This window comes from Leuciscus leuciscus, assembly GCF_965113295.1.
Source record: "Leuciscus leuciscus genome assembly, chromosome: 15".
Classification (NCBI taxonomy): Eukaryota; Metazoa; Chordata; class Actinopteri; order Cypriniformes; family Leuciscidae; genus Leuciscus; species Leuciscus leuciscus.
In genome coordinates this window covers 38,737,113-38,750,427 of record NC_138739.1, presented here as the reverse complement: position 1 = coordinate 38,750,427, position 13,315 = coordinate 38,737,113, and the positions used below count along the sequence as shown (strand labels likewise).

General features: G+C 39.1%; 1 protein-coding gene across 3 annotated transcripts; it reads left to right on the top strand.

Moving 5' to 3' along the window:
* The first annotated feature begins 286 nt into the window (after nucleotides 1–286).
* On the top strand, nucleotides 287–13,067 carry kcnip2 (Kv channel interacting protein 2). 3 transcript variants are annotated; one of them, XM_082139797.1, is made up of 9 exons: nucleotides 287–656; nucleotides 7,732–7,815; nucleotides 7,953–8,077; nucleotides 10,156–10,225; nucleotides 10,371–10,441; nucleotides 10,662–10,769; nucleotides 10,874–10,978; nucleotides 11,211–11,273; nucleotides 11,529–13,067. In XM_082139797.1, exons 1-9 carry the CDS (start codon nucleotides 584–586, stop codon nucleotides 11,574–11,576), a joined length of 747 nt encoding a protein of 248 aa, XP_081995923.1. In that variant the 5' UTR covers nucleotides 287–583; the 3' UTR covers nucleotides 11,577–13,067. The 3 variants fall into 3 exon arrangements, with proteins under 3 accessions (XP_081995923.1, XP_081995921.1, XP_081995922.1); XM_082139795.1 differs by having other exon boundaries at nucleotides 7,717–7,815; XM_082139796.1 differs by having other exon boundaries at nucleotides 7,717–7,819; nucleotides 7,957–8,077.
* The last annotated feature ends 248 nt before the right edge of the window (nucleotides 13,068–13,315 follow it).

Sequence of the window (13,315 nt, the reverse complement as noted above, 5' to 3'; positions counted from 1 at the left end):
TGGATTTGAAATGCACAGAAATGTTTTTGTGGCAGAACAAAATTAAATGCTTTTGATTTGAAACAAAAAATTTACTTATTCAGAAAGAGACAAAATTATTATTCACAAAGAGCCAAAAATACTGTTGCTTTGGAATGCTGATGCTGGAACGTTTTGGAACGCGCTAAAATGGTTCCGATCTGTTTTGGAACGTGCCAGTGATGATGATGCCCAAACATGCCGTGTGACTCAGGCTTGAAGACACACAGTCCTGATTCACTGAGCAACTTCATTCATTTTGCAGTAGGGCAGAGCAGATGGCAGTGAGGCGGTGCAGAGACTCTTTTATAATAACACAGAAGAACTGTCTTTGATAGTACAGTCATAACAGTCTACACATGTTCCGCATGAACGAACCGGATACTGGAGCAAATTCAACCCTGCACGACCGATGGGAACTTCTAATGGAAATATAACAACATTATTCACACTCTAAAGCTCTGCATATACATTACCTGGCTTTATTGGCAGGTAATGCAATAGTGTTTCTCTCTCTGACGGGATTGGAGGTATTTTATCTGAGTGTATTCCGTGCGAAGACGACATGAAGGTGAAATCTAGAGATGAGAGTTTGAACACTACTGGAGAATGCGAAGGGTCCAGCGACCTACTGACTGGTGAGTGCACTAAACATCACACACGAATGATACGAAACACTACCACGACGACCAACTATTTATATTTTTCTCAGTTCTCGGATAAAGTTTGCTGACATCATGCCCGACAAACACTGACTGACATTTTAGTTGTTTTGTTTAGGTTTTCACTTTTCAAAAATACTTGCCTGATTTCCCATGTATCGAATTCGTCAAATTCCTAAAAAAAACAAACTGTTAATGTTACAGTTGTTGTGCGAACGACGCATTTTAATGAGAGATATTGCAGTTTAATCATATACGCTTCACCGTTTTAATGTTGAAAGGCTGTTTTTGCATAATAGCCTACATGCTGCGCTTATCCAGATATGATTTAGATTAGCATAATTTCACTTCGTCACTGTCGATTCTAACTGTAAATTATTTATTTAACTTAACACTGTTAAATTAGTCACGTTTCGTGTTTCATATTTGAAAGAGACGTCACTGCAATAGCCGATCTGGGTATCGACATGCTTAACTCCATCTCAAGCTATATTAAAAAGCATGAATTATTATATATGATAATTAATGTATGTCGTTTTTATGACCTCAGTTTTTGCAACACTGCAGTGCAATAAAACTACTTACACTGGTGGTGACCAGTCACAGCATGTGAAATATATATTTAAACTTAAGTTAGCAAGTCTGCCTTGCTAACTTAACTGCTAACCAGCTAGATAACTTACTAACTAAACAAATTAGTATACTAGCTAACATACTTTACAACTAGCTAATTTTCTGTGAAATCTGCAACAGTAACAAACTTGATAATATATCTACATTGAGTATATATACATTACATTCATTACAAGTTTTAGATTTGTAAATTTGCAGTAAAATTACTAAATTAACAACCAAACTAACACACTTACCAACTATCTTATTAAACTAATTTACCAGTCAACCGACTATAGGCTATACTAATACTAATCCCCCAGCAAAATAGGCTATTAAATCACTCGACCCATCTCATGTTAGTCAGATCTCATATCTTGTCACAACAAGGCTTTATAATATCGCTTAAATAATTGATAAAGTATAGTTTATTCAGACCTCCTCTTTGTCAGTGTCACAGCTGTACCGTTGCCTGAAGTCAATCTATAATGTTAATATAACATTCACTGCAGTGTCTCAATAACTGTGGTCATAAAAACTGCATGGACAGATAGATGGACGAACAGATTGTTGTCACGTAACAAGAAAGGTGTCAATAAATGAAGTGCACGCAAGTTGATAAGGAACATTCTCTTTCTCCATAGCAATCGGTTGTAGGCTAAGCCAAGTGATTCATTATTTCATTCATTCGTTAAATAAATATACATGAATGTCCAACATGGAACTGTGTTTGTGAGACGACAGTCAGAAGATAACTTCCCGCTACAACCACATGACACCGCTGCTATTCCTCCACTGGAGCTTCCTATTCAAAACAGAGGATCCTAAAATCCTAAAGCTGGCCCAGTCAACAATTTGATCTCACAGTGATCTCACCATGAGCTCCCAGGATACTCACGATGTGGTCTCAACGTGAGGTCACAGTGTTTGCTAAAAGTGTAACCTCACAGAGCACTCACTCTGTGCTCAAACTGTGAGTTCACCGCGTGAGACCTCTGTGATATCATTGTGTCAAACTCTCATTCTGTTATATTAGTGTGAATTCACTGTGATCTAACATTTCTCTACAATATGGAGACAGTATGGCAGTAACTGAAATCACTACATAAAAATCATGATTCATCAATAACTTTCGTACTGAAATATATTCTAAATTTACGAGAAAATGTTGGAGCAACTGAAATCACACTTACACAAAAGTCATGATTAAAATTTACAAAAAAATAGGAAAAAATACTCTGGGTGGCCGTGTGTTAAGATTAAATTTTATACATATATATATATATATATATATATATATATATATGTCATATTAATCTGCCATTTAGACATTATTGTTATGTATAATAATAATAGGAATAGGGAATAGGCACACTACTTATCAATGTACAAGTGACCTCAATCATTTGGCAAAGCATAGTTTGTTTAGTGTGCTGATGTTCATAACCTGAATGTGGGGCAGTGATGCTTGTGCGCATGCGCTGTGTGTTCAGCGTAGCGCTGGTTTTGTTTGTTTTTCCATCCCAGTGCTCTGGAGAACCAGGTGTTTGAAATAATTCACCAAAATGAAGTGACATGAACTCGGTTGATGATAGACGTACATAAAGCTCAGTGCCAACAGTAACAAATACATTCAATGAAACTGATTTCAGGTCTGATCTGAAATTATAAGTTATTTAATTTTTATTTTTTCTCTGACTTTTAGTTTGATGCTTTATTCATGACTCATTAGCACTGGTTGTAGTGAGTGTGGTTTGTTCCAATCCAATGGTCCACTTTGATACTTTAATAACTGTCTGTGTTTGTGCATTCAAGACAGGCTATTGGTGATCTAGTTAGGAATTTTTTGCAGGTTACATCAGTAAGTGCCAAAAAGTGACTGTGTTTATAAGTGAGTCATGATTCATTCAATCATGTCACAAATAGCAGTTGGATAGCACTGTGTGCACCACTGAGTTTATTTAGACAAACAAAAATAAGTGCTAATAATAAACAATATATTACTTTTGTTTCACTTACTGTTAATGCGCTGAGCAGCCAAATTGGTTTTCCAGATGCAACTTTGACTTGAGGGGGGTTTCCAGTTAAAAGTTCCTACTGGGAACTAGGCGTTTCCCACTTGTGAGGACAAATGGAACACAACTACTATGTTGCATGCTCTTAATTTTAGTACCACCAAATTACCAACTCACAATGTGGTGAGTATGGTCTCTTAAAGTTACTGTATAAGATAACCAAGAACATTCCAGTTACATACTACTTATATTCGTAATACTTTGGTAATATTATGATGTAAAGTAGCTGCAATGTCATATGTCTGTAATTTCATTACCATGAAATTAAAATTCTTTTAAAATGTTCTGATAATTTGTCAGTCACAAAATTTTTATTTCCCTTAAAGGGATACTCCACCGAAAAATGAAAATTCTGTCATCATATACTCACCCTCATGTTGTTTCAAACCTGTATGAATTTCTTTCTTTTGCTGAATAGAAAGGAAGATATCTAGAAGAATGTCAGTAACCAGACAGTTTTAGATACCATTGACTTCCATAGTATATTTTTTTCCTACTATGGAAGTCAATGGTATCTAAAACTGTCTGGTTACTCACATTCTTCTAGATATCTTCCTTTCTGTTCAGCAGAAGAAAGAAATTCATACAGGTTTGAAACAACATGAGGGTGAGTATATGATGACAGAATTTTCATTTTTCGGTGGAGTATCCCTTTAAGAATTAAAAATTGTCTTAAAGCTGGAGATACGGATGATAAGCAACTATCTCTATAAGTGATTCAATCATTCAGTCAACTGATTTGCTCAAATTAATTCAGGAAAACCACAGCAGTCCCAACAAACACAGAACGTTCCCCTAACGTTCCCATATGGTTCCCATTTGGTTATTTTTTGGAAACCAAATAAGAATGTCCTGGGAACATATTGGGAATGTTAGGGGAACATTGTCCAAACCTACAGGGAATGTTCTATTTATGTAAAGACAACTTTTCCTGGCTAACCAACAGGGAACATTAACATTCCCAGAACATTCTGGGAAAAAATGTTTGCTGTCAACTGTCTGTCACAAATGGTTGCAGCAAGGAAGAGTAGATGCAGGAACTAGTTGCAGCAGTAAAATTTTAATAAACAATAAATCAAAAAACCAAACACTCAGGAAATTATTAGCACACAGAACAACTAACTAATATAGACGTAGAACAGACAAATCAACAAGGGATACTCAGGACTTAAATACACAGAGGTAAATGAGGAAACTTAATGATCAACTGGTGAACTTAATTAGACTAACAGGTAAACACAGGGAAACTAGGGCTGTGTCTGAAATCGCCCCCTATACCCTTAAATAGGTTACTATTTGAGGGGACAGCCATTTGTAGTGGTGTCCAAAACCATAGTGGACATTAACTCATTCAATCACACAATTAACCGCAATAACAAGTGTAAAACCAATGTACGCTCAGCAGCTAGAGAATACCCATAATGCACTGTGAGAGTCGTGTGCTGAATGAATTCCCGCGCCACCATACCAAACCGTGCTAGTCCAGCCTAATATCATACAGGTATAAATTCCTTTTTAATTGATTGTTGAATTGTTTAATTACCGTTTATACATGCTAGTTTCCATCTTTTCATTACTAACGGAGCTGCCAGTTTGCTAGATTTCAATTAATTATTAAAAAGCACAAACTATGCAAAAGCGGCAGCCCTTCCGGCGCACTCATGTCCGAATTCACTCACTCGTTTTCATTCACTCCTTCAAGTGGACTATGTTAGTGGAGTAATGTTGGGAATAGTAAATTAGGGTATAAGGGCCAATTTCAAACAAGGCATAGGTCAGGATACATATGGCAGGAAAACAGAAACAGAACCAAATCAAAATACAATGAACAACACAATTCTGACAGTACGCCACTTCCGGAAAGACGTGTCCTTGCACCGTAACACGAAGTCCAACAGAGGAGGCAGGGTGGGGAGGAGGGGCTGGCAAACGGCAGGACATCAAAGGAGTTGACGGAGGGAGAGACCAGGGTGGCAATGACAGTGGGAGGAGCCAGGCGGACCCAGAACACAACCCAGAGGAAGGAGCCATGGTGGAGGTTTGGCTGATGACACCAAGGGGACGACTGATGGAGATGTAGCCGATGGTAGTGTACCGGAGGCGGAGCCACAGCGATGAGATTCAAAGGTGGAGCCGGTGGGACCAAGGGCCGAAGCGAAGCCAGTGGGAACATGGAGCCAAAGGGGTGGAGAGATGGGACAGTAAGTCCGTGGAGCAGGCGGGATGATGGAGGGACGAGGGAGCCTGGCGGAGCCGCGAAGATGATGGTCTCTGGTGGAGCAGAGGGAGGGAAGAGCCAAGGCGAAGCCGGAGAGACGAGGGAGCCAGGTGCAGCCGCGAGGATGATGGTCTCTGGTGGAGCCGAGGGAGGGAAGAGCCAAGGCAAAGCCGGAGGGACGAGGGAGCCTGGTGAAGCCGCGAGGATGATGGTCTCTGGTGAAGCCGAGGGAGGAAAGAGCCAAGGCGAAGCCGGAGAGAGACGAGGGAGCCTGATGGAGCCGCGAGGATGATGGTCTCTGGTGGAAACGAGGGAGGGAAGAGCCAAGGCGAAGCCGGAGGGACGAGGGAGCCTGGTGAAGCCGCGAGGATGATGGTCTGTGGTGAAGCCGAGGGAGGAAAGAGCCAAGGCGAAGCCAGAGAGACGAGGGAGCCAGGTGCAGCCGCGTGGATGATGGTCTGTGGTGGAGCCGAGGGAGGGAAGTGCCAAGGCAAAGCCGGAGGGACGAGGGAGCCTGGTGAAGCCGCGAGGATGATGGTCTCTGGTGAAGCCGAGGGAGGGAGGAGCCAAGGCGGAGCCGATGGGTCCACAGGCCGAGATGGAGTGGCGGGATCAGTGGCTGAAAGCGAAGCCGGGGGATCCGCTTTACAGGGTGGAGCTGAAGACCAGAAAACCAGAGGTAAACCCACAATGTGGAGAGGTGTCAGAGGAGGAGCGGAGGTGGGGCTGAGGAACTGGCTTTTTGAAAAGGAGGCAGGAGAAGGAGACTAAGGTAAACATCCTCTTCTAAGTCACCACATAAACAGTTTGCAGAGGCCAGCTGCAGCTCACCCTCAGTAGTGGGAGTGTACTCCGATAACGTCACACGGTGTTGCAGACTCACGCAACTGGTCAAACGCTGTTCGCGGCTCGGGCTCCAGGGTGATGACTGGCTCATGCATCGCGGGATGATCAAGCTCTCCGTCTGCGCTGGATCCACTACATATCCACACCCACTCCACAAACTCCACAAAATCTTCCCTTGGACCGTCCACTTGGACAGCGGTTCGGATAGCGCTTCAAGTACGCCAGATTGATAAAGTCCCAGGCATTGTCCTCCAGTGGACGGTCCCCTGCTCCAAGCAGAGTTACTGGAAAGCTGGTAAATCCATATTTCAAAATGAAAAAGGAAGAAGAAAAAAACGCTATTTGTTATTTGATATTAACTTTTATTGAACGGTTGTATAATTAGAGTAATTCCACACTGTGGTCTGAATATCAGAACAACAACACTCTTGCTTGTGTGATATTGTTTTTTTTTTTATCCATGTGATTGTATGGAAGGTTAGGTATTTCTTAGAAATGTGAGGTAACTCTTAATTGCTAGTTATATTGTCAGAATTGTGAAATGTAAACTTGCATTTGCAAGTTCTAAAGTCAGAATTGTGAGCTACTTTTTTCTCAGAATTGCAAGTTTATATCTTCCAACTCTGACTTCATAATTCGCAATTTGCAAGTTTATATCTCACAATTATGAGAAAAAAGGCAGACTTTTTTTCCCTTGAAATTGCGAGTTTATAACCTGCAAATGTGACTTTTTTTCTCCAAATTGTGAGAAGAAAAGTTAGAAATGTGAGATAAAAAGTCACAATTACCTCTTTCATTTTTTTATTCCGTGGCGGGAACAAGCTTTCATACGATTCACGTGAGGGAGAAATTTCCCTGTGCAGATTTCACATTTGATTCAAATTTGTTGAACTGTTACTCGAATTCACCATGTTAATAAATATATATAAAACTGCTTGGTTTGGCTTCTGAATAAGCGGTGCTTCATGCATCGCTACACTATGAACCTACTGTACTTTGTCCCGTGAAATTTCACCGAAGTCTCAATTTGTCCCACTTCTATGGAATTTACACACTGATATCAAATGCCATGTCCAGCACACGCAAAAGGGTCAAAGAAACAGTGTGTGTTAAATTCAATTCTTCAGATTCAGTGATCCGATTCATTTTTTTAATCAAAGCCAGAGCAGCAAACTGTGCCAACTGACTGTGACTGACTGCCATTTTGCGAATAGTTTTGTGTCCTTGTAATGCAATTGATTTACAAAGCACTTCTGCGTAGCTAAGCAGTTGCCTGTGTTTGCAGGTAACCCTCCCTCAGGCCAGAGGAAAAAGAACATGAAACAGCGCTTCCTCAAGCTCCTGCCCTGCTGTCATGTGGACTCAAACCCAGCTGTCAGGCAAAGCAAGTGACCCACTATCTGATGCTTTCTTTCTGTGCATTCTTTCTCCTTGACTGATTAGACATATTTCTCTAACATAAATTCAGTACTGTTTCTGCAGTTTCTGTATGTTTCTTTAATGTTTTCATCTGTTATATAGACAGCATTGAGGAGGATTTTGAGATTGCTACCGTGTGCTACAGGCCGGATAGTGTGGATAAACTGATGGAACTGACCAAGTTCACCAGAGCAGAGCTAAAAGTCCTCTACAGAAGTTTCAAAAATGTAAGAAACGTAATGCCTTTGTAAGGTCCTCTCCAGTTTGGCCTGTTAATAGACCCAACATTAAGGGTGTGTTCACACTTGGCATGTTTGGTTTGATTAAAGTGAACCCTTGTGTGATTGTTCTGTAAGTGCAGTTAATTTGAATAAGTGTGAACGCTGCCTTCCGAACCCTGGTTGCGCATCAAACAAGAGGATCGAGCCCCTTGTAAAGGTACCCTGGAAATCCAGAGTTCTCGCGAGAGCACAAATTGAATTTGCTCAGCGAGTTTACTCTGGCGTCGAGTAATGATGCTCATTAAATATGCCCTTGTATCCGAGCTGCACCAATCACATCGGGTTATCTGATAGAGGCAGGCCAGAGGCAGGATGACGACAGCGCTGTGACGTCGAAGTCATTAGTAAACATTGCAAGATGGCTATGGATGAACACCAGTTGTTTGAAACGGCTTTGGCCGCTACAATGAACGAGTTAGACTTGGCTTTTTATCTAAAAGAGGAACAGAAGACGCCGCTCGAATCGTTCCTTTGCAAGAAGGGCATTTTTGCTGTTTTGCCGACCGGATACGGCAAGAGTCTAATCTACCAGTTTGCTCCGCTGGTAGCTAAGGTATGGGGCTTGTTGTGATTGGTCGTAGTGTTAGCCTATCCAATTGTGTGCAGTGACATTTTCAAATGCATGCTTGGTGCCGCCCCTCGAGCTGGCCGATTTCCATTAGTCGATGCCAGAGCATTAATCTTTCAGATTTGGGTCTGGATTTCCAGGCTATTTGAAAGGTTGGTTTTGGTATGTTTCTAAACAAACTCTGATGCGGTTCGACTGAGAGATGAACACTATATGGACTAAAGACATCTAAACAAACCAAAAACCAGACGTGGTGTCACAAGATGCGACCCTAAAAAGGACAGAATGCTCAAGCATACCTGGTTCTTCTCATCATAGTTTACACATATGTACGCACATACAACAAGCGCATTTAGCTCGGCACACAGCATTGTCTCAACACACCCTGAGTTTATACATTTATATACAGTTTTTACAGTTTTTCCGTTGAAGCCGTCAGCCCTTATTTTTAAAAATCATGTTTAACAGCGGAATTCATGGTATGAAACTACATTACCCATGATTCCACCAATCAGAGAGTCACAACCAGCTAAATGGCCCAAAAGAGCAAAAGTTAGAATCCATTTGCAGGAAGTTTATTGAAATCACACAGCAGACAAATCCAAATTGAAAAGGGAGATGTAGTTGAAATTACAGGCAGAAATTCAGTAACTTCAAAACAATCCAACCAGGCAAACAAAGCAGAAGGGCAATCCAACAAACAATATCCAAGGAAACAGACATGAAGGTCAAAACAATAGACAAGAACAGCAGGCAATGGAAAACACTTGGTAAGGCAGTGGAGACTGGCAATACTTCGCAAAGTGCAGTGGCATGAAAATTGCTGTTTATACATGTGGCTAAAGGGATTAACCACAAATGAAACAGTCCAGATCAATACTTGGGAGAGGGCTCCCTCTGGTGGCCGGATGAATGGGAGTCAGCCTCAGTAGTTACTGTACAACTCCCATGAAGCACTGCGAATGATGTAGTCCACACGCTCAAAATTCTTCAATATTTGAATTTATATGCAAAATTTGCTATAAAACTTAAAATATATAGTTTTTCTCTATATAATCAATATTTATAAATGAGTCTCCATTGTTTTTAATTCGATTATGCAGTTCTTAAAAAAAAATAAAAAAAATTGTAGTTCCATTTCTAAAGCCGTTAAGTACATAGTCTTGTACCTTTGTCTTTTTCAATCAAAGTTTGCAATGTTGCGATTGACCTTGTAGCTGGTTGGTTCATGCATTGTAATGCTTTAACGAAGACATTTGTGAAATCCCTATGGGAGAAATGAATGGAAGAAATTCTTTGGGAATCAACGCCACTGAAAAAGTGGGAGGCCGCTAATGCACTCTATTAAACAGGCAAAAAAAAGTTACTGTACCTTTAAGACTATTAAATATATTGTAAATATGTAAATATTCTTTCAGTATATTTTTGTCTATGAGTATTTTATTGTGCCTTACAGGAATGTCCCACTGGAGCAGTAAATGAAGAGACTTTTAAGTTAATCTTCTCTCACTTTTTTCCTCAAGGAGGTAAGTGAATAAAGCATGAAGGTAATTAAATTGAATTAATTTGTTCCAACGCTTTAATTAATCGAATTTAGACCTGGCTGGCCTTTATAAATCCCTCTTTTGTTTCTCAAATTAAGTCTAATGTTTTACGCTCAATCTTTTGCAGATTCTAGTGCATACGCACATTTCCTGTTTGAGGCTTTTGATCGGCGCAGGAACGGAGCGGTTAGTTTTGAGGTCAGTTTGCCGTTTATTCATATACTTATACTTATTTTAATTCATTTGAAACCATATAGTAATATACAATTGTTATGTAAAAAGTAACTTCAAGTCAATTACATGGATTTAATTTTCATTTGAAATTGTTATCTTCTCAAAAATCAGATTATGTAACCAAATCAATAGATGATTTGCTGTTATTGTCATAAATATGTTACGTATTTCTCATTGGCTGCAGGACTTTGTGGTTGGCCTGTCCAACATTCTGCGTGGGACCGTCACCGAGAGACTGTGCTGGGCCTTTAGCTTGTATGATCTCAATAAAGATGGCTGCATCACTAAAGAGGTATTTTATGTTTTATTTGTATATATTTTAACCTTTATTTCGGGCATTTAGCCATCCATTGTGAACCCATTACTGTTTTCATTCATTTATTCTGTCTGTTTTAGGAGATGAATGATATTATGAAGTCCATTTATGATATGATGGGGAAGTATACGCATCCATATATGAAGGACAGTGCACCTACAGAACATGTTGAAAGTTTCTTCAAGGTATTTTCAATGTTACTACTTGATTCTAAAGTAAAGTTCCCATAATTACTTTTTCATAACTTAATAGGAACGTTAGCAAAATGTTCTTAGAATGTATTTTTGTTAGCTGGGAGTCCATAAATAAAACTAATTATTGTTATTTCATTTATTATTGAATTATTATTATTTCTAATAATAATCTGGCACAATATAGGTCTCTAATTATTGATTATTTTTTCCTGTTTGCACTCAGAAAATGGATCGCAACAACGATGGCATCGTCACAATAGAGGAATTCCTGGAATCATGTCAAACGGTACAAGGGCGACACCAAAAACTAATTATGATTTCTAGATTTTTTATGCTTTTGGTATTAAATAAAAATGTTGTGACTTTTTGTTGATTGTTAATGTGACTACTCATTATAAAGACATTATAAACTAGTCAAAATTAACATTCCAAAATGCATTTTAAATGAATTAAGCCGATACCTACATGACCTGTAATGATATTTAGTATGTTCTTTGTTTTGTATTTGATCTTTTTACCAATTGTTTTCATTTTTGCTCAGGACGAGGCCATCATGGAGTCCATGCATATGTTGGATCATGTACTTTAGCTCTGCATGATGATATCTGGGAAATATTGCTGAACAACAACAGTTTTTGGTCTGTTGTGGCGTCTGGTCTGCTTGATGAGTTCCTCCATCTCGTATAAAAGACTGACAGTGAACCCCAGAACTGGTGCAATATGAGCATGCCACGTTATTTCACACCCTGAGGATGAAATTATGTCTTTAAAGATCAACTGTTATATGCCACTGTCTTTGCATTTTTTTACATATATTTTTAAATATAATGTGATTAGATATTTTAAGCCAGTTCAACATAAAATGCACTTAAAATGTGAATCTTTCAGTTTGTAATTTGTCTGTCACTTGTAATTTGTTTAAAGGTGCTCTAAGCGATGTCACACGTTTTTTAGGCCGAATTTTTTTTTTGTCACATCCAGCAAACATCTCCTCACTATCCGCTAGCTGCCTATCCCCTGAACACACTGTAAATAAACGCGGTCTAGACAGCCCAGGCTCCACAAACGGCAAGAAAAACCAACTGGCCCAGCCTGGACCACGAAACATAACAAACAGTGTTCCAGCCAATAACCGACAAGAATGATTTTAAAAATGATTAAAATTGTATATTCTTGAGAATGTTGATATGGCCGACACACGACCAAAGAGACGATGCTCCGATGAACAAATAACAAAGAAGAGGGAAAAAGGGGAAGGAACGCGCAAAGTCCCGAATTTACATCGGAGAAGTGTACAAAGGGTGGTGAGAACTCCGCCGGCAGAAGGGCTTCCAATCCGACATTCGGGTGGCTCTGTTTTTTGCTGGACAGGCGTGTAAATCCAGTTTGTTTTTTCTAAATGGTTCATGACTGTTTCAGGAAGCACGGAAGGGAGGGGGAGGGGACGGGATGAGGAGGAGGGATCCTCCGTTCCATATTTCGAACGTCAACAAGAAGTGACGTCACCCAACATCGCTTAGAGCACCTTTAAGTGCACTAACACTATATATAATGTCACCATTATCTCTCAAGAATGTGTGAAAATCCTATAAGCGCAACCTACAAAAATTATTGATGTCAGATGTTATTTACTCATTTGTGTTGTAATACATTTCTTAAGATTATTGTAAATATATGCACAGCAATTTTCAATTATCAATGGAATTTGACATGAACTATGCAAAAGTGGGACTGTTGTTGGTTGATTCGCTTTGGAGCATTGGTAAAATGTTTTACATTCTCATAAATTCATTTATTTATATATGATTTTTATTTATTTATTCCATTAATGCAGTTTATTTCCGATGAACAGAAATCGCATTACACTACTTAAGCAATTTTACGTTTATATATGTTTTAAAAAAAAAATTTTTTATTGACCATGCAATCATTTATAGACTATCGTAGATTATGCATATTTCATGCGATTTTTTTGTCATGTTTTTGCCAAAATCAGATGTTTAAGCTGTCAGAATGTGTGATGGTCCACCTTTTCAAGTTTGTTTTATTTATTTATTATTTAAAATAAATGTATGATTGCTATGCACAGCAGTGTTGATTGCATTTCTATAAATGCTCACAAAATCCCACTTACAATACTTGAATGATACACCTGAATGTGTCAACATTTTAGCAATAATAAAAAAATAAGAAATAGTAATCTATAAATATACAAATAATATTATAAAATTGTAAAGGGTCACTTTTCATATATTTTTAAATAACAACGTCCTGGCTGCTACAGAAGACTGTCTTTACATGGCTGATCCCAGAACTGTTGTGCACACT